Source organism: Labrus mixtus, chromosome 3 (genome assembly GCF_963584025.1).
Source record: "Labrus mixtus chromosome 3, fLabMix1.1, whole genome shotgun sequence".
NCBI lineage: Eukaryota > Metazoa > Chordata > Actinopteri > Labriformes > Labridae > Labrus > Labrus mixtus.
Window position 1 is genome coordinate 25,255,081 of NC_083614.1, and position 22,859 is coordinate 25,277,939.

The 22,859-nt window shown below is 42.2% G+C and overlaps 1 protein-coding gene across 1 annotated transcript; it reads right to left on the minus strand.

Annotated features, from left to right (window-relative positions):
* Nucleotides 1–374: 374 nt before the first annotated feature.
* On the minus strand, nucleotides 375–21,575 carry hmcn1 (hemicentin 1). Its single transcript, XM_061034814.1, has 55 exons — nucleotides 21,563–21,575; nucleotides 21,269–21,466; nucleotides 21,072–21,185; nucleotides 20,775–20,962; nucleotides 20,366–20,462; nucleotides 19,403–19,564; nucleotides 19,115–19,228; nucleotides 18,802–19,004; nucleotides 18,289–18,370; nucleotides 18,038–18,169; nucleotides 17,699–17,848; nucleotides 17,374–17,533; nucleotides 17,134–17,258; nucleotides 16,855–17,038; nucleotides 16,452–16,549; nucleotides 16,060–16,338; nucleotides 15,765–15,961; nucleotides 15,560–15,641; nucleotides 15,230–15,366; nucleotides 15,001–15,142; nucleotides 14,731–14,875; nucleotides 14,404–14,531; nucleotides 14,141–14,297; nucleotides 13,830–13,951; nucleotides 13,534–13,698; nucleotides 13,115–13,222; nucleotides 12,802–12,939; nucleotides 12,590–12,724; nucleotides 12,050–12,319; nucleotides 11,602–11,792; nucleotides 11,205–11,418; nucleotides 10,903–11,037; nucleotides 10,514–10,704; nucleotides 10,213–10,294; nucleotides 9,740–10,009; nucleotides 9,383–9,553; nucleotides 9,094–9,264; nucleotides 8,390–8,560; nucleotides 8,110–8,280; nucleotides 7,849–8,019; nucleotides 7,353–7,523; nucleotides 7,122–7,268; nucleotides 6,852–6,989; nucleotides 6,584–6,705; nucleotides 6,144–6,381; nucleotides 5,890–5,952; nucleotides 5,302–5,421; nucleotides 5,048–5,182; nucleotides 4,839–4,952; nucleotides 4,538–4,663; nucleotides 4,265–4,393; nucleotides 2,799–3,167; nucleotides 2,511–2,630; nucleotides 2,279–2,405; nucleotides 375–1,494 (listed from the first exon to the last, which is right to left on the minus strand). Exons 1-55 carry the CDS (start codon nucleotides 21,573–21,575, stop codon nucleotides 1,128–1,130), a joined length of 8,649 nt encoding a protein of 2,882 aa, XP_060890797.1. The 3' UTR covers nucleotides 375–1,127.
* Between the last annotated feature and the right edge of the window lie 1,284 nt (nucleotides 21,576–22,859).

A 22,859-nucleotide genomic window follows, 5' to 3' on the forward strand; every position in this document is an offset into this window, starting at 1 on the left:
CTCTAAGTGGCAGAACTTCTCCATTTCATTTAGTTCCACATCATTTTATCCACCCTATAAGAATATGTGGATGCGTTGGATTGTTATTAATTACTCATATTTAAATTGTAGATTTTAAAATAAAGATATAAATAATGCAACATAAAACATTATAATATATAACGTCTTTTTAACATGTTATTAAATTACTTAATGGGAGCCATGTGTGCTTTTCCCTTTGCTGTATGTAACTTGCTAAGTTGTAGTCCTCTCCTGAGTGTAACTCTGATTAGATTCATTCAGGCTCAGATGTGTGAGATGCTCAGTGAGGATCAAAGCTGGTTCTTGCTTTAGTGCTGCAGGCATTCGTTATGAACTTTTACCTTCGATCTGTATTCATTTATTACACTTTTATTACAAAATGGTTACAATAGTTACAGTATGACAATAAGAAAAACAAACATATTTACAAGTCATAAAAATAAAGTACATCTTGGTATGAACTATTGGATGGAGCAGTATGGCACATTGATGATGTAATCAGTGTAAAGATAGGATACACTGTGTATTAAAGGCTACTACCTGAGGATGTTTAAAATGTGACAGTCAAGTTTTCTATCGTCAGAATAAGCACCATGTCTCGACTCGAAGGCTAAACAAAGGTGGGAAACTGCTCGTTCTCGTTCGAGCACTTCCCAATAAGTTAATAATAGGTAGATGTTAATAAAAAGGCTAGCTAAGATTTCATGATTAGGGTTGAAGCCTATCTTAGTCAGAGGTGGACGCTCAGCTCTGAGGAGGAAACTTGATCTTATAAATACATCTTTGGGATGTGAAAAATAAAAAAAAATGTCAATCATCCTATAACAACCTGAGGTAAGGATTCCAGGATTGAAGCCAATAAATAGCCAGTTTTATCCAACATCCAGGTAACCTTCAGTGAGTTGGATGGTTTGAATCTTTTTCCTTATGTCTTCGGGGCTGTTTTCACTCTCTGTCTTCTCTCACTTGAACACAAAGTCTCTTTTTTTTTTTCAGTTTCTTTACTGGTGTGGCAACTCCCCAAAACCACACTCTCTCTTTTATCCTAGTATGTAAAGGTCCGAACTCATCAGCGCACCTTCTGTTCTGCGTCTCTTAAAGTGCTCTCAGTAGGGGTAGGCAGAGACTGCGATGTAGACGATGAAGGTCGTCTGGTACTCTATGCCTCCGTCTTCGCTGTAGGAGAGTGCTCGCACCTTCATGCGGTACGTCTGAGGCTCTCTGAGCGCCTGCGTGGTGAACAGCACTCCCTTCAGGTTCTCGTCTCGCAGGGCAAAAGGTAACGTGACGTCCTCGCCTACAGCCAAGAAGGTGGTTCTCGGGTGCATGACTCCGTCCTGCGTGTAGGCTACCAGTCGGATCAGGTCCTGGTTGGCTGCAATGCCAAAGGGTAGAGACAACAGCTTGTACTCCAGCGCGTACGGGCTCAGCGCACACTCAAGGTCGTTTGGTGGGCAGTTCTTCAGGCAAAACCTACAACAGAGACAACAGATTTATGCTAAATAATCCAGCATAAAAAAAGATTTTTGAAAAGAGCGTATAAAACAGTAATTGATTTGAAAAGGATGTGAAACAGGAGAAAGCCACATTGAAGAATAGAAGTGTGTTTGCATTTTTGTAGAATAAATGACTTTGTATTTCTATTATAATTATTGCCAGCTAAAGTGTGTGTGTGTGTGTGTGTGTGTGTGTGTGTGTGTGTGTGTGTGTGTGTGTGTGTGTGTGTGTGTGTGTGTGTGTGTGTGTGTGTGTGTGTGTGTGTGTGTGTGTGTGTGTGTGTGTGTGTGTGTGTGTGGAGGGGGTGTTATAACTCGTCTGTTTAGATTTTATTATGCCTCATTGCCCGGAGGTTAAAGACCCCCTTTAACTCCACCTCTTTGTCTGTTACTAGCTTAATCAAAGACAGGTTGAGATAAACCAATAGTGTCGTCATAGCAACTAAGTTACAGAGTATGTTTAGACCACAGACCGGGTTGTGAACCGTCATGCATTTTCTCCCAGTAAACATCATTTTAAAACATTAAAAAACATTGAAAAACATTGAAAAACAAATGTAAAACTATCTACACAAGACAGTCACAATGTCTACAGTCTGTGAAGAAATACTTTTTTGTTTAGGAACTCAGTCTTTGAAGGTTAAAAAAAATCAACAACAAAAAAAATAGTAAATTTGAATCCCTGAGATTTGATTGTGAATCATTCTGGTCTTTACGGTTTCTATCTTGAATGGGTTGATCTTATTTCTACAAAGCTTTACCCTGTGGCTGCGTCCCTCTGGTAGTTTGGTGGACAGGGTGTGTCTATACACTGGTAACTTCCTCTCATGTTGAAGCACATCCGGTTAGCTCCACACTGGATGTTCTGTTCCAAACACTCGTCTATATCTGTGGATCAGGAAGACAGCTCGTTGTTAATTTCAGTATTCAGTAAGAAACTCCAGATGAAATGATGACGGCTGAAAGAAAGAGAGGATAGCAGGAGGTTCTCACCCTGACACGTCTTGCCGTTGGTCATGAGGCGGTACCCAGCAGGACAGAGACACCTGTGGCTCCCCGGTGTGTTCATACACTCGTGCTGACAGGCGTCCCTCACCTCACACTCGTTGATGTCTATGGGTGACACACAAACGAAAAAACACAGACAGCAACAAGATAATAAGAGAAATTCAGAGAACATTAATGATGTACTGAGACATATTTTCAAAGCGCACACTCTTAGACTTAGAAAAACCCTTCGTCCTCTCCCTCATCTTGTCCCTGCCTGTCCTCCATAGTTACCTATGCAGGAGCCCCCCCTGGACTCAAACCCTTGCTGACAAGCCAGGAAACCCTGTGGTGAGGAATGTGCGCCGGCCTCTCTGCGGCTCTGGCCCCTGTTGCGCCCCCGTGTGTTGGCTGCGTAGGAGTGGTAACTTTGAGAGGCCAGGTTGTGGTACAGTCGCTGGTAGGAGCTGCTGTCAGGAGAGGACTGTGACGTCCTGTAGCCATATGAATAACTCTCATAGCTGGGCAGACGCTCCAGACCAGCACATGACTTGCCATCGCCCAGCAGGTGGCGCCCTGGCGGGCAGCTGCACTTGTAGCTGCCGGGCATGTTGATGCACTGGTGGGCACAGGGCTGGGGAAGCCGCTCACACTCATTTATATCTGCCCTCAACACAAAGAAAGACCAGCACCAGGAAAAAAAAAACAAGAGGACAGAGTGATGGAAAAGAAAGATGGAAGAAGAAAGAGGTGCAAAATAAGCAAAGGGAAAAGAAGATGATGGATGAAGAATAAACGAGATGGTGCGGGCCATGGAAACAGAGGAGGGAGATGGAGATGAGGATGAGGGGGAGAAAAGGGTATATGTCAATTACCCCAGTGTTCAACAATACATTTTCATGTGCCTAAGACAGAAATGTATTGAGACTATAAATACATGATTTGTATGAGAAAAAATCTCATAGCAAATAATGGTAGAGGTTTGACAATAAAAAAACTTTGAATTGAATTTTGAAATCCAATTAACCTTTTTTTTTCTAATGGGATGATATCAAATAATATTCACATTTGATATCAGCTACAAAATCTGATGTAACGCTTAAATAATTTCTAAAGACAGACATCCGCTTCCAATGTTAATGATGTCAAGGTGAGTGTTGGCCAATACAAAGCGACTCCAGGAAATAGAAACACTTTTTCAAAGTCAGAAATGGAAAAGAGTGAAAGGAAACAGAGTGAAAGACAGATCTGACAAAATGTTGGTGCTGGTCTCTTTGTGTTTTTATTTGTGTCAAAGAAGAGACTATGTATTGTCCCTTTCTCTTTCTCCTTGCTCCTGTAAGCTTACAGCTGTCTAAGACCTGATGGCATGCTTTGAACCTTTGCTTTTCATGTTAAGAGTTAGTCAGCATTTTTAATTGCAGCCCATTAGAGATGTCAGCAAGCACTAGCAGTATAATATGTCCAAACTACAATCAGAAATCAGCAGTTATTTGAGACTTTAAACAGAAGCAAGTCATTAAGACAAAGAGAGAAGTTCGCTGGCAGAAGCAAGCAAGCTGATGAGACGTGTGAGGGAAGAGCACTGCAATGCTGTTTAAACTGCTTTACATACTGAATGCGTATGTTAAGCAGAAATAAACGCTAGCAAATGGAGGTATCAGCAGCCTTGTAAGAGTAAATTAAGCATTTTGAACATCATAACATTGCCTTAATAAAAGTTTTGCCTCAGGAGGTTTACAGGACAAAGCTGTACATACCGAGACAGGGTCGTCCCACTCCCTGAGATCTGTAGCCCCGCGGACATGTGCAGTGGTAGCTGCCTCTGGTGTTCTCACAGATTTGATTGTATCGGCACTGATGAGTGCCATCTCTGCATTCATCGATGTCTACAAGCCATAAAAGATACAGAAGTCAAATATCATTCAAACCAAAAATATCTTATTTGGCAAATGTAAGTAAATCATTGTTCAAACCTATATAATTCAGCAAATGCACTCTGGCTCAGCAAGAAATACTTTGTAAATCCTCACCTACACATGTCCCGTTAGCACCTTTGGTCATACCATTGGGGCACAGGTCGATACAGGTGTAACCACCCCGTGTGTTTTTGCACTGCTGATCTGATCGACAGACTCTCTGTCTGCACTCATTGATATCTGTGTGTAATAGAAGAGTGCAGGAACAAGTTTCTTTTAGCAAAGTCTGTTTTGATAAGAGCATTTAACAGTTTCAAGCACTTAGATAATGAAAAAGACACATTTGAAGAAAAAAACAATACCATTATGAATAATACAAATACAGCTTGAAGAGGTAGAGATGTAACTGTCTCACCTATACAGCGCCGGTTCCTGAGTTGAAAGCCCGGTTCACAGGCACATCTGTAGCTTCCAATCGTGTTCAGACAATGTTGATTGCACGGATTGGACTCCTGGCACTCATTGACATCTGAACAACAAAAGAGACAATTGTCAAAAAAAACGTGTCACGTCAGCGACATTCCCCACAAAATGTCACTTGATCAATAAAGCTCGTCATTGTACCTGTGCAGCTGAGACCATCAGCTGTTCTCCTGAAGCCCCGCCCACAGCGCATTACACATCGGTAAGAGCCAATCGTGTTCTCACATTCCTGTCTATCATTGCACACGTTCCCACCTAACGAACACTCGTCAATGTCTACAAGAAAGATACGAGTCAAATTATTAAAACAACTTACATGTTTGTGTAAAGACAGTACAGCTGACAGCACTGACTGAAATCAGGTGTGTGTGTTTGTGTGTGTGTGTGTTGTATACCCTGACAGGTCCTGCCGTCAGCTGAGATGGTGAGGCCTCGGGGACAGGAGCAGTAGTAGGTGCCCATGGCATTGTGGCAGGCATGAGAGCAGGGGTTACCAACCTCACACTCGTTCTCATCTGCAGCACATGAATGATACGTCAACAACATGAAACAACAGTTTAAAGCAGGGGTCTCCAACAGGTAGCTCGGGAGCTACTGGTAGCCCGGTTTTCAGTAGCTCGCCTATAGGTTGACCGACTGTGTTAAAAATAAAAATAAAAATATGACGACGGTAAATACACCTCTTCCCACTATTCATATATTTGGCCCATAAAAACAAGTATGAAGTACTGATGTTTTCTTGGACATTGATGTGAATTTAAGATTATTGATAAGCATTGGCTTATTGCAATTTCACACATGTACAAACAGTAGCTTAATTCAGCTGAGCTATGTAAATAAATGCAAGTGATTTGATGCAAGTAGCCCTTGGCCACTTTCATTTTTTGAAAGTAGCTCTCAGATGAAAAAAGGTTGGAGACCCCTGGTTTAAAGCATACACTTAGAATGTTCTGATATGTATTGCATGTGTTGATAATCACTACCTGCACAGTATGGCCCAGCAGACACCAGAGTGAATCCCTGAGGACACTGATTACTGCGATCTCCTGGAATCATGGAAACATTTCATTATTAAAAAATCTAATCACATTTGTGACAAAAATATAAAAGAAAAGAAAAAGGCGAGATTCGATGTTTAATGACGTTTTGATGACTAAGCAACAAAAGAGGGAAAACACTTAAGAGTTAGAAGTTTTGTTCATGTATTTTCAGTCTTTTTACAGTCTAGTGTTCTCACCCTTGGCAATGCTAGCTTGTATGCTATACTTCAACATCTCCTCCAGGGGGTGGTAGTGAGCGCTGATGGCTGTGGCATGCAGCATCTCTACCAGGTATGGCATCTTGCCCTTGGACAGGTCGTAGGTGATGGTGTGGTTCCAGGAGTAGGGCACACTCTCTCTGTTGACACTGAACATGCGAGTGGACTGAGCATACAGCTGGCCTGGGCCTGTCTGGATGTAGTCCTCTGTGTAGTCCTGAGTCCAACAAAGTGTACATGTGAGGCAGCTTTAATGTTTAACATAAATTAACTAGAATTCCCCTACTTTGTCATGGATGTTTAATATGTAGCAAACCGGCTAAAAATAGCTCAAATTAATTTTTGCTTTAACTGATATATTCCAGGTTTGACATCAAATTATATAATAGTCGAATCCAGTGTATAGTTTATGCTTATACCTTGATGTTTATGTCAGCATGTGAGGGCAGCTGCAGGATGTGTCCGTTCACTACGATGTCCAGTAGCAACACTCCATCTGAGTCCAGGCCTCTGGCAATGTGGGTCATCCTCAGGATCTCACCTAAAACATTCCAATTAAAACAACAAACATTTTTACAATTTTTCATAGAGCCCAAAAGCAACAGATTGAAACCACCCAGTGGTATCTGTATAAATCGCTCACATTGCTGATTTGATACACAATCACCAAGGTCTGTCTATTCTCACCTGTGGCAAACTCCACCTGTGTCTCTCTCCTGAAGATGCCTCCTGTCAGAGTGAAGCCATTGACCGCCTCTCCTACTTCCTGTGCAGTGGTCCAGTAGACAGGGTTCAGGATTGAGATGAGCTTTCTCATCGCAGGACCTTTACATAAAGGCAGAAAAGGGTGCAAATCTTATTTAACATGAGATCTAGTAAAGGGGGCAACTTGTTGCATTGATGCAGGTATACGTTGTTGAAAATGGAATCTAAAAGTAAATAAAACTGTAAACAAACCTAATGTCCTGGGTATATTATTAATAGTGGCTTTGATGATTCTGTTGCCTGCCTCGCCGTCTGTGATGGTGGCATTGAGGATGGCGATGCCAAACTCAATATCATTGATATTTCCAATGATGCTTCCTCGTGCCCTCTGGGGTCCACCTGGTAAAACAAAGTTTTTAATTATGCCCTAATGCTGCACTCAGCTGCAAACATACATACTACGTTTTTCAAAAAATGTCTTACCTGGGCAGGCCTGAGTGTTACACCTGGAGAGCTGAGAGGAGTCTCCAGGACACGGCCGACCCCCGTTGCTAGGAGATGGACTATTACAGAAACGGACTCGAGACCTTTCTCCTACTCCGCAGGAAGCAGAGCAATCTCCCCACGGCTGCCATGAACCCCAGTTACCATCAACTGTTAAAGTACACACATGTAAACAGAATGTATTAGAACTCTGACAGAAAACATATTCTGAGTTAAAAGGAAAAGTAAGCCTTTGTGTGATACTTTAAAACATTTTAAATACACAGCTTCTCACAGATAAGATTCTTTTGAATTGAAAAATGAATAGAGACACCATCCACATATTTTGCCCTTATGCTGGAATGCAGTAATTTTGACACTGCCATCTTTAACCTACAAAGCTACTTGATATTTGGTGTAATATGAAGCTGTTTCTTTCAAAGACTTTTGGAAATGAAGCAAGGCCTTCCTGGCCTCGACAGAACCTAGGACTCACCAGGACAGATGTCTGTGCTGCATCTCTGTATCTGTGAATCTGCACCTGCACAAGCTCTACCACCATTGGCCGGTCTCGGGTTGTCACAAGTCCTGTAGCGTCTCATCTGACCACCATTGCATGTCTTACTGCAGCTACCCCAGCTACTCCAAGGACCCCAGTTACCACTGACTGAAAGACAAAAAGTCAAAACATCAAAGATAAGACGAGGCAAAGAAGTACACATCACGAGTCATGTACACATCAAAACGTGATACTCACCGGGGCATGGGTCACTGTTACAGAAGTCAATGTGTACATCATTGCCTTCACACTGTCTGCCTCCATGCTGAGGGGCGGGGCTAGCACAAAGGCGTGTCCTCTGTCTGGTCCCGCCTCCACATGAAACGCTGCAGGCTCCCCAGCTCACCCAGGATGACCACTTCCCATCCACTGGGGGGTAAAAAAAAAACAAGAAGCCACGTTATTAGAGTGAGTTTTTTCTTCATCTTGGGACAAACACAGGGGTTTGAACAATAATGTACAATCCCTGAGCCCTCACCAGGACACTGTCTTTCTTTACACATTTGTGTTTGGGTGTCTGAGCCCTCACACCGCGGCCCATCAAATGCTGGAGGAGGGTTGTTACACAGCCGGATTCTGGACTTCATGCCTTTACCACAGGTCTCACTGCATGGGCTCCACGGCAGCCAAGACCCCCAGTTACCTGCCACTGCACAGGTATAAACAGAAAGTCAATGCATAATTTGACTCTGAACATATCAATATATTTCACATTTATTTTAGATAACAAACACCGACTTCAATTATCTCGTAAGACTTTTTTAAATTGATATTTGGAAATATATTCACTTTATACTCAGTATATTTTGCTGATTAAACTGAAGTACTTCTGAACATGTTTTAGACTTTTAATGTAACAGCATATTTGAATAGTGTGGAATTCATATTTATATTCAATTAAAGGATTCAAATATTGTTTTTTGCTTGTGAATGGACACGTTTAATGAGATTCTCGACAAAAAGAAGGCAAATAATCTTGAAAAAATCTAGTAGTAGCACTTATTCAGAGTGAGTTCATCATAGACAGTACAGTAGGTCGATAAAGGATTGACAGTAGATAGCTGCACAGCTTAGAGGAAGTTTGTGATTTTTAAACAAAAACAAATAAGACCGATCTCTTTGCAGTTGCACCTCCTTATTCTACCTCTTCATTCTGCTGAAAAATCATATTTAGTTTCTCACCTGGACAAGGACGGACACTGCACATAATAACCTCCACTGCTTTCCCCTCGCAGGATCGGCCTCCATGCTGGGCTGGAGGGTTACTGCAGGTCCGAACCCTGGTTCTGTTGCCCTGACCACAGCTACGAGAACACTCCTCCCACAGAGACCACTCTGACCAGTTACCATCCACTGTTGAAGGACAATCGTACACATTTTGTTTTTTTCACATTCACAGTTTGTACTTTTGTTTTGTATTAAATAATGGCGAGCAGGTTTAATAGTCTGTTACATATTTAAGCACCCTCACCTGGACAGGGCTTTCCCTGACAACTCCATGTCTCTGAGTGAGATCCTGCACAGTGACGCCCTCCATTGGCAGGTCGAGGATTGTTACACTGTCTCAGCCTCTTCTGGGACCCGACACCACAGGACACACTGCAAAGACCCCACTCTGCCCACTCCGAATAGCCCCCATGAACTGAAAAAAAATTGTAGGTATTTTTTTTTTCATTTTTCATTTTTTTTTGTTTGTTTTGATCTTATTTATTGTGGATGTTTTTTTTTTTTAAATGGAGAATGAAACCTTTTTTTATTGGAGATGTTAGAAATACATTTTGAATAATGTGTAAAAATATGAGTTGAACCAAAAATATTTCCAGCTCACCTCGTACAGTGAGAGTGACCCTGACCAGCACTGATCCCAGCAAGTTTCTTGCCACACATTCATATTCAGCTGTGTCCTCCTTCTGGGCACTGCTGATCCTGAGAGAACCGTTGGACAGGGGGGAAAAGCGGTCGTTGCCCAAAAGTGGGCGCCCCTGACGGGACCATTCCATCATCGGTGTAGGCTCACCCTCCGCCTGACAGTTAAGCAGGACTGTGGTGCCAGCATCTACTACTGTCTCCACTGGCTCCACTATGATGGTGGGTGCACCTGGAAGAAGGGAGATCTTTTTGAGCCACCATTTCAAGGTGGATTTCACTAATTTCCCACATTTTTGGAGATAATCTCATAAAATGTCACTGTTTAAGGTGAACAATTGAATTGAATTACTTTTTTAAGACATAACTTTTATATTTGGTCATGTGGCAGATTGTATGCAGAAAAAGACCGACAGGGAGACGATAGAAACTCACGCTGCAAGATAAGTGTGACACTCCTTTCCACCACCCCAGCATCATTTGTTGCCACACACATGTAGCTGCCTGCATCTTCACTCTGATGTATGAAATGTTATGAAAAGACAGCCATTATCATTATCAAAAACAAGTCTCAAGATATATTTATACCTTTTTAGACATGTTGGTCTGAAAATACTGCACATATTCTAAAGTACTTTGTTCATAAAAAAGGCTGATTGAGCCATCAGCATACTTCAATCAACACTTTGTACAGAGAATTTCACACAAGAGCTCACAGTCTTATGGGTTTTCATACCACAGTGCCATAGATGGCGAGGGAGCCGTTGTCCAGCTGACGGATGCGGTTGTTGATCTGGATGTTGATTCCGCTTTTGCTCCATCTGATGATGGGCAGGGGGTCTCCCCGGACCTCACAGTTCAGGATGGCGTTACCACCCAGAGGCTCAATACGGTTGGAGTGAGGGTCCCCATCAATGATAGGAGGCTCTGGAGAGAGACAGTTGAACTTGCTATATCATTATGGACACAACACATGAATAAGGTATAGTTGTAAGTTACATGGCTACTTTTAATATATAAATCAGCACCAAACAAAAATGTATTTTAGAGATTTAGTTTGATTAAAAAAAATAAAAATTACATCAAGTTTAGGAAAATCAACCAAATAATATCCTCTGGTTTTACCTTTGACATAGACGAAGCCCAGCGACTTGATGGTTCCTACACTGTTTTCTGCCACGCAGGTGTAAGTGCCTGAATCTTCTTTGCTCACTCTCTCAATAACCAGCTCACTGTGGCCGTTCATGTGATCATAGTGAACTAAAGCAGTGAAAAAAAGCAATAAGTTAAACTGTTGATCGTCTCTATCCTGACGCATGACATAAAGCTGCAGAAAATATTCAACTTGTCTGATGGATTTGAGGAAAAATTTTGAGGAAATACTCTTTCACATTTACATTTTAAGCATCCGTGATCTTGCTGTTTACCTGGGATTATGTTGTTGTTAAAGGCCCATGTGATTCTTGGCGGTGGCATGCCGCTGACTCCACAGGCCAGCAGGAGGCGCTCTCCCTTGTTGAGGGCCACGTCTCCGAGCAGCTCAGTGAAGACAGGGTGAGTGTGAACAGACAGGGTCACCGTCTGACTGTCCTGTCCGACCTCATTAGTGGCAACACAGGTGTAAATACCTGCATCTTCAGGCTGGTGCAGAGGAAGGGGAGACACAAGACAAGTCAAGCACACATCATGCATTATACACACATAACATTTAAGACAGAACCATAGCCGCTGAAGTTAATATGATCCAAGCAAAAATTCACCTTCCCTCAGTCCAAAGACATACAAACAAAAAGATCAAAGTTGTTTTTTATTTGTTTCACTTACATGAGCACTGTCTATCACCAGCTCTCCAGATGGCAGGATGGTGTACTCCCCTGAGCTTTCCAGTACAGAAGTACCGTCCTTCTCCCAGGACAGGCTAGGCTGAGGGACCCCCTCTGCCAAACACACCAGCTGAGCCTGACTGTTCTCCACCACTGCTACCTCCTTTTCTCCACCAATGATGGAAGGTGGGACTGAAAAGGTTTGAGAGTCTAGTTAAGACTTCATAAATATAAACAATCACAGAGGGTACTGGCACCCAGTACTTTCCATTTTAACACTTGAGGCCAATTTGCTTAATTGGTTAAGACCTTAAAGGTAAAATGAAAACACAGAGAAGAAAATCCAAAGGCAGTATCTTTTCTGCTCTCTTGCAACCACAGGTTTAAAAAAAACATTGCATGCAGCGTTCTGCCTTCTGCTTTAAAATAATGCATTGATTGAGGCTTACCCTGTACCGTGAGGCTCATCTCTAGGCTGACAGTTCCTGCTACATTTGCAGCAGTGCAAGTGTATCGTCCAGTATCACTCGGCTGGATGAACGCGATCTGCAGGGATCCTGAACTGAGCACCCGCTGCTGCACAGATTCCCGCAGCGGCTGCCCGTCTTTATGCCATGAGACAGAAGGGCGAGGGGAGCCGTCTGCTTGACACTGAAGCGTCACAGAGGAGTCCACAGGTGTTACATACTTTTGAGTTTCTGAGCTGATCACCGGAGGAACTGCAGAACAACGTAAATAGAAAAAACACTAATATAAGTAGGCTGTTAGGCTGAAGAACATTGAAAGAAAGCAGGTTGTGAGTTAGAAGATACATTACTGTTTCCTATCAGGATAATGAATTAAATAAAGACAGGGCTCTCCAAAGATTTAAGCAATAAATATGATTATGCAACCAACACTGTAACTTTCTTGCAGGCCTGTTTTAAGAATATACTACATTGTTGTCATTACATGATTGTAAACAACCTGCTAAAAATGGTTTGACCTACCTTGTACTCTGAGTTTTGTCTTGCCCAGTGCAGTGCCTGCAGGGTTTTGAGCCACACATATGTATGTTCCCGAGTCTGACACAGAGGCTTTAGAGATCTGCAGACTTCCAGTGGGCAGCACTGTGAAACTTCCACCTGTTATAACCCACGAGACACAATGTTATGACTGATAACTGGTGAGTCCTAACACTCTCAGACAAAAGAATAATTACCTGTGGTGTGTATATTGATGCCCTCCTTCTGCCAGGTGATGGTGGGTCTGGGTGAGCCCGTGGCCCTGCAGGGCAGAGTTATGGGGTTATTCAGGATCACATCCAGGGTGGGCGGATGAGACTGGATCACTGGGAGCTCTGCAGAGAGTGATGGGAGAAGAATGATGATTAGGAAGATCGCAACAGATAAAGAAACTTTGATACCAAGAACAATTTTGTTCTGAAAAATAATATTTTTTGTATTTTTCTCTTTGCACATCCTCCAAACAGCAGTGTACATGTCATGAGTTATGGTTTTTGGGTATGATCTTACCCTGCACTGTGAGCTGCATGTTGCGGTGGGTGGAGCCTGCAGCGTTCTTGGCGGTGCACGAGTAGCGTCCTGCATGACTGAGCTCTGCTGAGGGGATTTCTATTGGACCTGAAAACACATCACCACACACGCAATTAGCATAGTAAAGAAGTGAAGTCAACATTTTTTAGATGTATTCCTTATTTCCCTAATTTTAACTGCATTAGGAAATGACTCAGATTTAAAGTCTGCCAATAAATTAAGTAGAACCAGTAGAAGAATAAACCAAAAACAACAATGTTATAAATTCTAATACATGAATTTTAATTACCATGTTTTTGTCATCAAGTTTTTGTTTTGTTTTTGGATGTAATTAGGAAAGCTGTACCAAACAAAAGTTGTGCACTCTTAGATGCTTGTTAAATTCATATGATTCTGACCTGTAGGGAGGATGTTGTAGCCTTGCCCCTCTTTGGAAAGCTTCATGCCGTCTTTGCTCCAGTGGATTGTAGGCTCAGGGACACCGGATGCAGTACAGGAGATAACCACTGGGGACAGTCTGGCTACAACTAGCTCTGTGGGTTCATCAGCTATAGATGGAGGGACTGGAGGGACAAGAGTTAGAAAAAGTCATTACAAATTGTCTTGTTAATTAAAACTCAGTTTCAAAATCATGCTAAATGTTTCATACCAAAGGATCAACTCAACCACAGTCAACAAATGCTGTGTTACTCACCATGCACAGTGAGGTTTATGGATCTGGAGTCCTCTCCTGCCTCATTAGAGACCACACATTCATACACTGCTGTGTCCTCCACTGTTGGTGCTATAACTACCAGGGAGCCGGATGATAATAATCTGGAAATTACAAGAATGTTTGTTATTCTTTGAGTATTTTCATTAGAATATAAATGTGATAAAGAAAGATATACACATATACATTTAAAAAGTTTGGCAATGGCGAGTGAATTTAACTTTGTTCACTTGTCTTTGTGAGTTTTTTCAATCATGAATTAGAAAACAGAGAGGGAGAAAACCTGGATCAACCTGTACATATTCTGGTTCTGATCAGTATTGATGGATCGACCGTTTTTCATCCAGCTGACGGTAGGTTTGGGGATGCCGGTGGCCTCGCAGGACAGAGTGGTTTGAACGTTGACTGTAACTGTCACATTTGTGCGGCCATCGGCGATGGAAGGAGGGACTGAAAGAAGAGATGATGATAAAAAGACTGAGTGACTGTGTTTGTTGATGTCAGAGAGTTTTCCACTTGTTTTGTATCTACAGTATATACTGTATCTCTCACTCACCATAAACCTGCAGATCCACTCTCTTGCGTTGTGTTCCGGCCTCATTTGTTGCCATACACAGGTAGCGACCAGTGTCGGTCACCTGGGCAGAGTGGATGTGTAATGACCCATCCTCTACAAATGTGTACCTGCACATGTTGGTACGGAGTAGTTAAGATACACAAAGAAATGACAATAATTGAGTTTTGCTAAAATATTCCAATACCAAATGTTCATGAAGCTTGTGCATTTATTGTCCTGAAAACCACAACCACTGCACATTAAACAATTCTCATTTGAGAAGGAACGAGCAAAAACGCTTCATTATTATGAAAAACTTAAGCTTACCTGGGGTTATTTCCTGCCAATACTGTTCCATGTTTCCTCCAGGATACACGCGGCGGTGGCACACCACTCACAATGCACTCCAGCACTGCAAGCTTGTTGATGTGCACTGACACTGACTGGGAGCCTTCCTTGATAGTCGGGGCCACTGAGGGGACACAACATGGATTAACATATTTACACTTTTTGTCCCTGGATAATGATTAGAGCTCTTATTTTTGTTTGTAAATAATTGTAAGCTTCTTTAGATCTATGCATTATTTGTGGCTGTACCATTGACAGCCAGGTTAAACTGCCGTGTTGTCTTGCCAGCGATGTTGCTGGCCACACAGGTGTACTGCGCTCTGTCGCCGAGCTCAGCCATGTTGATCTGTAAATAGCGTCCACCTGACAGGATTCGCACACGGGCAGAGGCCTACATAAAAAATAAAAATAACTTTAGAGTACGTTTTAAGAAAAGTGTTAGCAATGAGTGAGTTTTATTTTTTGTTTGAAATCTGACCTTTAATGGTTGACCATCTTTGAGCCAGGTCAAAGTTGGAGGTGGGACAGCATCTGACTTGCACTCCAGAGTCGCCTGTCTGTTCTGCAGCACTGACACGTCCTGAGGCGAGCTCTCCCCGGCAATGTTAGGGGGAACTATTACAGGAAAACCAGACCCACACTGATTTGGATTTTTGTAGCCACATCTTACTGTATGTCACATTGTATTATAATAATTCATTAACTTTTAACTTTCAAGAATGAAAAAAAAGACATTTTTACAAATGCGATTAATTTTGGAGAGGTTGATGAAAGCATAAAATGTGTGTTAAATATCGTTGTTACTAACCATGCACTCGAACCAGGAAGTCCTTGTCATCATCTCCTGCTGGACTATTAGCTAAACAGCTGTATCTGCCCGTGTCCTCCAACTAAACACAAAGAAGTGTAACAAAGACATCAGAGGTGTCACACTGTATAGAAAAGAGAAGCTGATTGAAAACAAAATACATTGAAAAAAGGGTATATTATTGTAATAATCCAATGTTACTGACCTGTGCTGAGGATACAAGGAGCACCTCCCCTCCCCGGAGGAGACGCAGACTGTTGGTCTGTGGGAGCGGTCGTCCATCCTTCAGCCAGGTCAAAGAGGGTGCAGGGATACCTGAGGCCTCACACTGAAGCTCCAGGACATTATTGACCACAACAGATACTTCTGCTGGTACACCAGAGCCCTTGATGCGTGGAGGATCTGACAAAGCAATGAAATAAACAAAAGAAAGATTTTTTTTCTAATCCATTTTTTTCTCATCTAAAGCTGCAGCGTGTGAGTTATAGAGCTTTACCCACCTAGCACTTTCAGGTTGAAATGACGGCTGGCTTGGCCGGCAGTATTGTTGGCTACGCAGGTGTAGCGCCCTGTATCATTGACCTGGGCTTGGATGATTTGCAATGTGGTATTCAGGTTCAGGAATTTGAGGTGAGGGTCAGGAATTAAAACAACTCCTTCTTTGAGCCAGGACACAGTGGGAGTCGGTGTCCCATCAGCTATACACAGCAGAGACGCCAAGTTTTCCCTGACCACAGTCACATCGTCTGTGGTCCCTGCACCATCCAAACCAGGGGGGACTGAGAGTAATGAAACATCGAGTTGGTTATTAGCTGCTGAAGTGCATCTCTAAGAGTGATGTTTGAGTGTTAAATCCTCAGATATTACAAGCGAGTAATATTTTCACACTCACCATGTACCTGCAGGCTGTAATGCCTGTTGTCCACACCTGCTCTGTTTGAAGCGACGCAGGTGTAGGTGCCACTGTCAGACACCTGGGTGCGTGTAATCCTGACAGATGCAAAATTGACAGAAACAAATATTCTGTTACATTTTCACTCTCACTGAAACTGTAAAAAAAAAAAAAAATTATCCATATATGTTTTCCAACAGCAAATGTTTCTCGAGACCAAAACCATTTAATGGAACTATTATTTCTAAGACTTAACATATTTTCTTTTTGTTGTTGGTGGATAGATAGACCATTAATCATTATTTTATTTAACAGAAAAACCTGCAGGAAACCAGGTACCAGAAGTTGCTCCTAGCTTAGAAACATGTTACAAACTCCTCTTGGGTCCTGTCCACTGACCTACCGGAGCACCTGTCCTGCAGAGAGAAGCCGTATGTGGGAGGACACTGGCAGAGGGAGGCCATTTCTAAGCCAGTTGAGCTGAGGGGGCGGAGAGCCTGTAGCAACACACTCAATGTTGACAGAACTGTCCAGAACTGTGCTCAACTGCTCCACTGTCTCACTGTTGCCGTCTATCACGGGAGGAACTAATAAAAGAGATGGAAAGCAAAACAAGAGACATGAATAAAGCTTGAGGGTTTCTTGTCATGGATGATATGCAAGTATGACTTTGAAAATTTACCGTAAACATTCAGATTAAATATCCTGTCCTCCTCTCCTGCAGCATTGGACGCCACACAGGTGTACTTTCCGCTGTCAGTGGTATGAGCTCCAGTTACAGTGAGAGTGCTTCGATCCGGGCTGATCCTGAACAAAACATGTTCAGCACCACAATCAATACAACATCTACCAGAATGAGCAGAATGGCACATTTTAAAATCCCCACATTTTCTTTGTTGTCTTTCATTATGGCATGCATTACCTGAGCCCGGTGTTCCTTGTGCTGTTGATTACTTCACCATCCTTTAACCACTGGATGGTTGGAGCTGGGGTTCCCTTGGCTCGACAGACCAGCTGGATGCTTTCATTTAGCAAGACTCCCGTTTCACTGGGCAGCTCTGATCCAGAGATACTAGGAGGGACTAAGAGAGAGTTACTGGTTGTAGCAAAATCCAATGAGACCATATATTGGTAGATACATTTGTTATGACTGAAAACAAATCAGCTTGACAGGAAAATAGAATATTTTAAAGGGTTAAAGGGTAAGGGCCTTTTTGTTGTCGTCTGAGCTGATGTTATGCATGTACCTTGAACAGAGAGGTGGTAGCTCTTGCGTGCTTTGCCCTCCACGTTGGAGGCCACACACGTGAATGTGCCACTGTCAGAAAGCTGTGAGCGTGCAATCTGCAGCTTGCTTCCTCCTGAGAAGATGTGCATCTCCAGAGACTCTGAGTTCCCTACCGAAATATAAAGTTCAATTGTTTGAAAGAAATGACAATGACAAAACCACTGAACATGTTTCTGTAAAATTCTCCCTTGCCTCATTTACACTTAGTTATTTTTTTCTATTCTGAAAAAACTTGTCCAGAAACAACAGTTAACAACAGGTTGAAAGAAAGATGCAGATGACCTGTATGCAGACATACCTATTGGTCGTCCATTCTTCAACCAAGCAAGGCTGGGAGGAGGGATTCCAGTAGCATCACATGCAAAGGTGACCGGGTTACTGATGGTTTCAACAACTCTCTCCGCTGCAGGACCATCGATACTGGGAGGAACTGATGAGTTGGAGAGAGAGATAGAGATTGTTTTCAAAATGATATTGTAATTCATTGTGTGGTTTTTAAAATGGATTGTGCTTTTTTTTTTTTTTCAACGAGTATGTATCACTTCCTACCATAGATATTTAAGTGGAAGTTTTTGTCCACTTGTCCAGCAACGTTGGTAGCCTTGCAAACATACTGTCCAGTATCAGACACCTGAAAAAGAAGAAAAACATATTATTTCAGGAAAATATCAAGATAAACCAAAAACAGAAGTCACTTACTTATCATACAAAAGATTCAACTAAGGCTAGTTTTTTTTTATAGCGCATTTCATACAAAAGCAAAGGTCTTTGCAGAGTTAAAAACAAAGAATTGAAAACAATATGAACATTAATAGACAAGACTTTAAGGAAAAATATGTCATTACAATATGAAACACAGAACACAGACACTGCTGTGGGTCTCAGGCCGTGCTATCCTAAAACTACTAGCCCTCATGACGGACTACAGAACTATCTAGCCCTAATTAAACACATTTTTAGCCACACACAGAATGTATTTTTTTCTTCTTCTTGGGCTCAAAACTTGAAGTTTCTAATAAAACTCAAATGTAGTTAAAGCTTTAACAAATGACGCAGTTTTACCTCTGAGCCTTTGATCTCAAGCATCTGTCCCTCTGCCAGGATACGCAGGTTGGCTGATTCTGTCACCACCCTGCCGTTCTTATACCAGGTGATGGTGGGAGGAGGCACAGCGTTGGACTCACACTCCAGAGTTACTGATTTCCCAACAAGCACATTCACCACCACAGGAGAGTCTCCACTACTGTCGCGGATACTTGGGGGAACTGGGAAACAGCAGAAAAAAAGAAAGATAAGGTATGCTGCCGGTAATGATGTAAAACTAGAGGCCAGAAGTAAGGTGCTCAGTCTATTGTTGGTGTGGATGTGGACTGACCAAATATAGTAAGGTGGATGTGTTTGTAAGCCTCTCCTGCTGCGTTCATGGCCACACAGCTGTACTTTCCTCCATCAGACACTTTTGCTTTCAGAATCTGCAGCGTACGACCACCTGAAGAAACAAAGGGACACACAGGCACTTTAAAAATCCACTGTAATAATGAGGTCTTGATCTATTTACGGCTTTCTTATATATAACTATTCAAACTATTATTTAAACGCGTACTGGTTTCAATGTGCATTTTTTAACATGTGATCCTGTACATGATTTTAAGCTCTCCTGTACCTGGCATGATGAGTGCATTGCTGTTGGGCTGAATGGATCCTCTTTCATTTAGCCAGCTCAGAGTAGGAGGAGGAAAACCAGTAGCCTCACAGGACAGAGACACAAAGTTGTTCACCACCACAGTCACAGTCTCAGGATTCACGCCAATAATGGTTGGAGGCACTATAAACAAAGAGGTAAGAAATATTCAGTATAAAAAACAATACTTCTATAGCTATCTGCATGAAAAACAAGCTTTTATGCTTAACAATCATTCTTAAAGAAAACACAAATGTTTGTAGACTAAATCTACATATAACTTGATTCTTATTTCTTTAAAGGCTTTTATGCCAAAAAAGTTTTTTCTTCAGTTTGGAAAGCTTGTATGTTCTCCTTGAAATGTACTCTTGTAACAAAACTCATTATGCCTCTACTAAGGCTGTAGTTCTACCCCCACATATGGCAGGGCTAACTGTTGGATAGGAAGGGGTTCTGTAATAAAACCACTGAGTGCCCTCCCTTCCCATATGGACACAGAGCTGAGAACAACAAGCACAGATGGAGTTAGACTTCAGAGTAATAATTCACCAATATACTGGTGTGATGACCCTGCTGGTTCCTGGTTCCTTCTCTGTTTCAGGTGCCAGTGGGCGTGGTCTGTGGGATCGGGGGATTGAGAACACCTGTGGGCCCAGTGTTCTCAACCCATAAGAGCTGGCCTCACTTCCTCCTTGGGGGGAGACATCGAGAAGGAGATTGGGGAGAGAGGATATCCCCGATGCTCTGTACCTTTTGGTTTAACGTGCTGTTGTGCGAATAAACGTGTATTGTTGAGCGTACTCCTTGTCTCCTCCAGTTTTTGTCATGGGTTTGTGAGCCGGCCGTGACACTGGTTACATTTGAAATCTGCTATATTAATATCTAACATCTACCGTAATATAATACATCCGGCTATAATAAACTTTGACTTCGCATTTAACTTACCATAAACATTGAGGTTGAAGGATTTTTCTGCATTTCCAGCCACATTGTCAGCCACACACACATAGCGCCCCGTGTCCGACACCTGAGCTGTCAGCACCTGTTGTTTTAGAACGGTTGAAAAAAACGAAATCCAGTAAGACCCCAGAGCTGCTTGCATTGGATTTACATAATGAACAAGTGTTTCTGATTTATTTGGACCTCACAAGCTCACTTTTGAATCACCAGCATTAAAATAATAGTTTTATAAATCATGTATTTATTTCATGGTTGTTGATCAAGTGCTTGTTGGTTGATATTATAGGCAACAGGTATATTAGAGCAAGTTTATCCCTGAAATCTATTTGAATGAAAAGTTGGCTATGGTATGAGACACAGCTGCAAACAACTATCTTTGATTCGTTGATATTACCTTAAGTGTTCGTCCATTGGACAGGATCCTGTGTGGTCCATCAGAGCTGACTGGCTGGCTGTCCTTAAACCAGGTGATCTTGGGGGTCGGGTTTCCATCCACGATACACTCGAGTTGGGTAGTTTTGTTGACCAGGACTGTGATCTCAACAGGAAAATCACTATCTGTTCCCCGTATGACAGGAGGCACTGACAAAAAAGACAAAAATACACTATGAGAAACTTTTCTACAATACATTCCCTCTGCTTCTGTTTAGATGCTGATACTTTTTGTTAGAAGGAAAACATATTTACTCACATAAAACTCTAACATCATACTGAATGGAGTCTTCTCCTGCTTCATTGACAGCCACACACGTGTACCTGCCCGAGTCGTCAGCCTGGGATCTAGGTATTTGCAACACTCGCCCACCTAAAAATAAAAATCATTATTGCAAAATTTCTCTCTGCCTTGCTCTGGTTCTCTCATTTCATTCTTTTTCTGATCTATCTCACCTGGCAAGATCAGAACTTTGTCATTGGAGCTCATCAGCTGTCCATCCTTATACCAGGTAAGTGTAGGAGGGGGGACAGCGTTGGTCTCACAGTACAGAGAGATGGGATTGTTGAGGATCACATCTCGAACATCCACTCCAAAGCCTGGGGAAGACCAAGCATCGCCATCCCCACCTGGCCTGTTGAAATTAGGAGGCACTGAATGAGGAAAAAGCAAAAGAGGACAATGTTAAATCTCTTATTATTTGCATTTTTTACTTTATTTTGAGCTGTGGTATGAACAATAACAACAACCATGACTCTGCATTTGTCTCAAAAGATGCTGACATTAGATAAGTGGTATTATTCACACAGACATTTTGCAAACATAACCAGTTATTCAATAAAAAGGCATAAAAACAACATGAAAATAATCTTGGAGCCCATCATATGCAAAAATAGTCTGTCAACACATCAGCATCAGTCAACCCCAGTTCACCTTGTATATTTACATCAAAGTCCTTCTCATCTTCTCCAGCTATATTAGTGGCTATGCAGGTGTAGCGACCAGTGTCCGACACCTGAGCACTCTTTATTTGAACGATACGGCCGTTGGCTGTTATTGACACGTGATCATCTGCTCGCAGGATCTGTGCAGGAAAAAAGTCATGGATATAAGAAGCTTTTATGAGTAATTTCCAAACTTTACTTATATTAATGCTTTGTTTCTCTATTTTTTCCCCATAATCATGGAATGCAATCTGATATCTACCTGTCCATCCTTGTACCACTGCAGTGCAGGTGTAGGAAAGGCCTGAGCTGCACACTCCAGGGTTAGTGTGCTGTTGACTTTGATCTTGACCTCTTTAGGTGCCAGTCCTTCCCCAGGGATATCATTCTTATTGATCTGAGGGGGAACTGGAGCCAAAAAAACATGTTAAAGACCACATCGACCAATCAACTGTTTACATGATGGTCAGACTGTAGTGTGTTCACAAGATTATTTCTTGTTAACTGAGATTTGTGCACTGGTTCTGTTATAACATGTTTTTAAAGAAATCTCACCATAAACCTTGACCTCATAGTGCTTCAGTGTCTCTCCAGCCTCATTAGTGGCCACACATGTATACCTCCCAGCATCCTCTTCTTTAGCATTGAGAATCTGCAGGGTTCTTCCACCTGTGTGAGCATGGGAATTATTGATGCATGTTTATGTACCATACTATTATACTCTACTCAGTTTGACGTTATTCTTATATTTATGTGGTCTCAAACCTGGGAGGACACGGATGTTGCGACTGGACTCAAACGGAGTACCATCCTTGAGCCAGATGATGAGAGCAGGAGGGTAGGATTGAACTTCACATACTAAAGACGTGGGGCTGCTTAGAGTGACTGTCACCTCGTCTGATGAGCCGTCAGGACCAGACCCAGCAATGGTTGGAGAAACTGGCAAAGAAAAAGAAGAGCACAAAGCAATGAAATGTACTTCAAAGAATGACTTCAATTGCTCTCAATTAGTTGTGTTATTCTCTGAATAATCGTGATAGATTCGGAGGAGTTGTGTTTGTACCCAGGACATTGAGGTTGAAGTGCCGGCTGCGATCCCCTG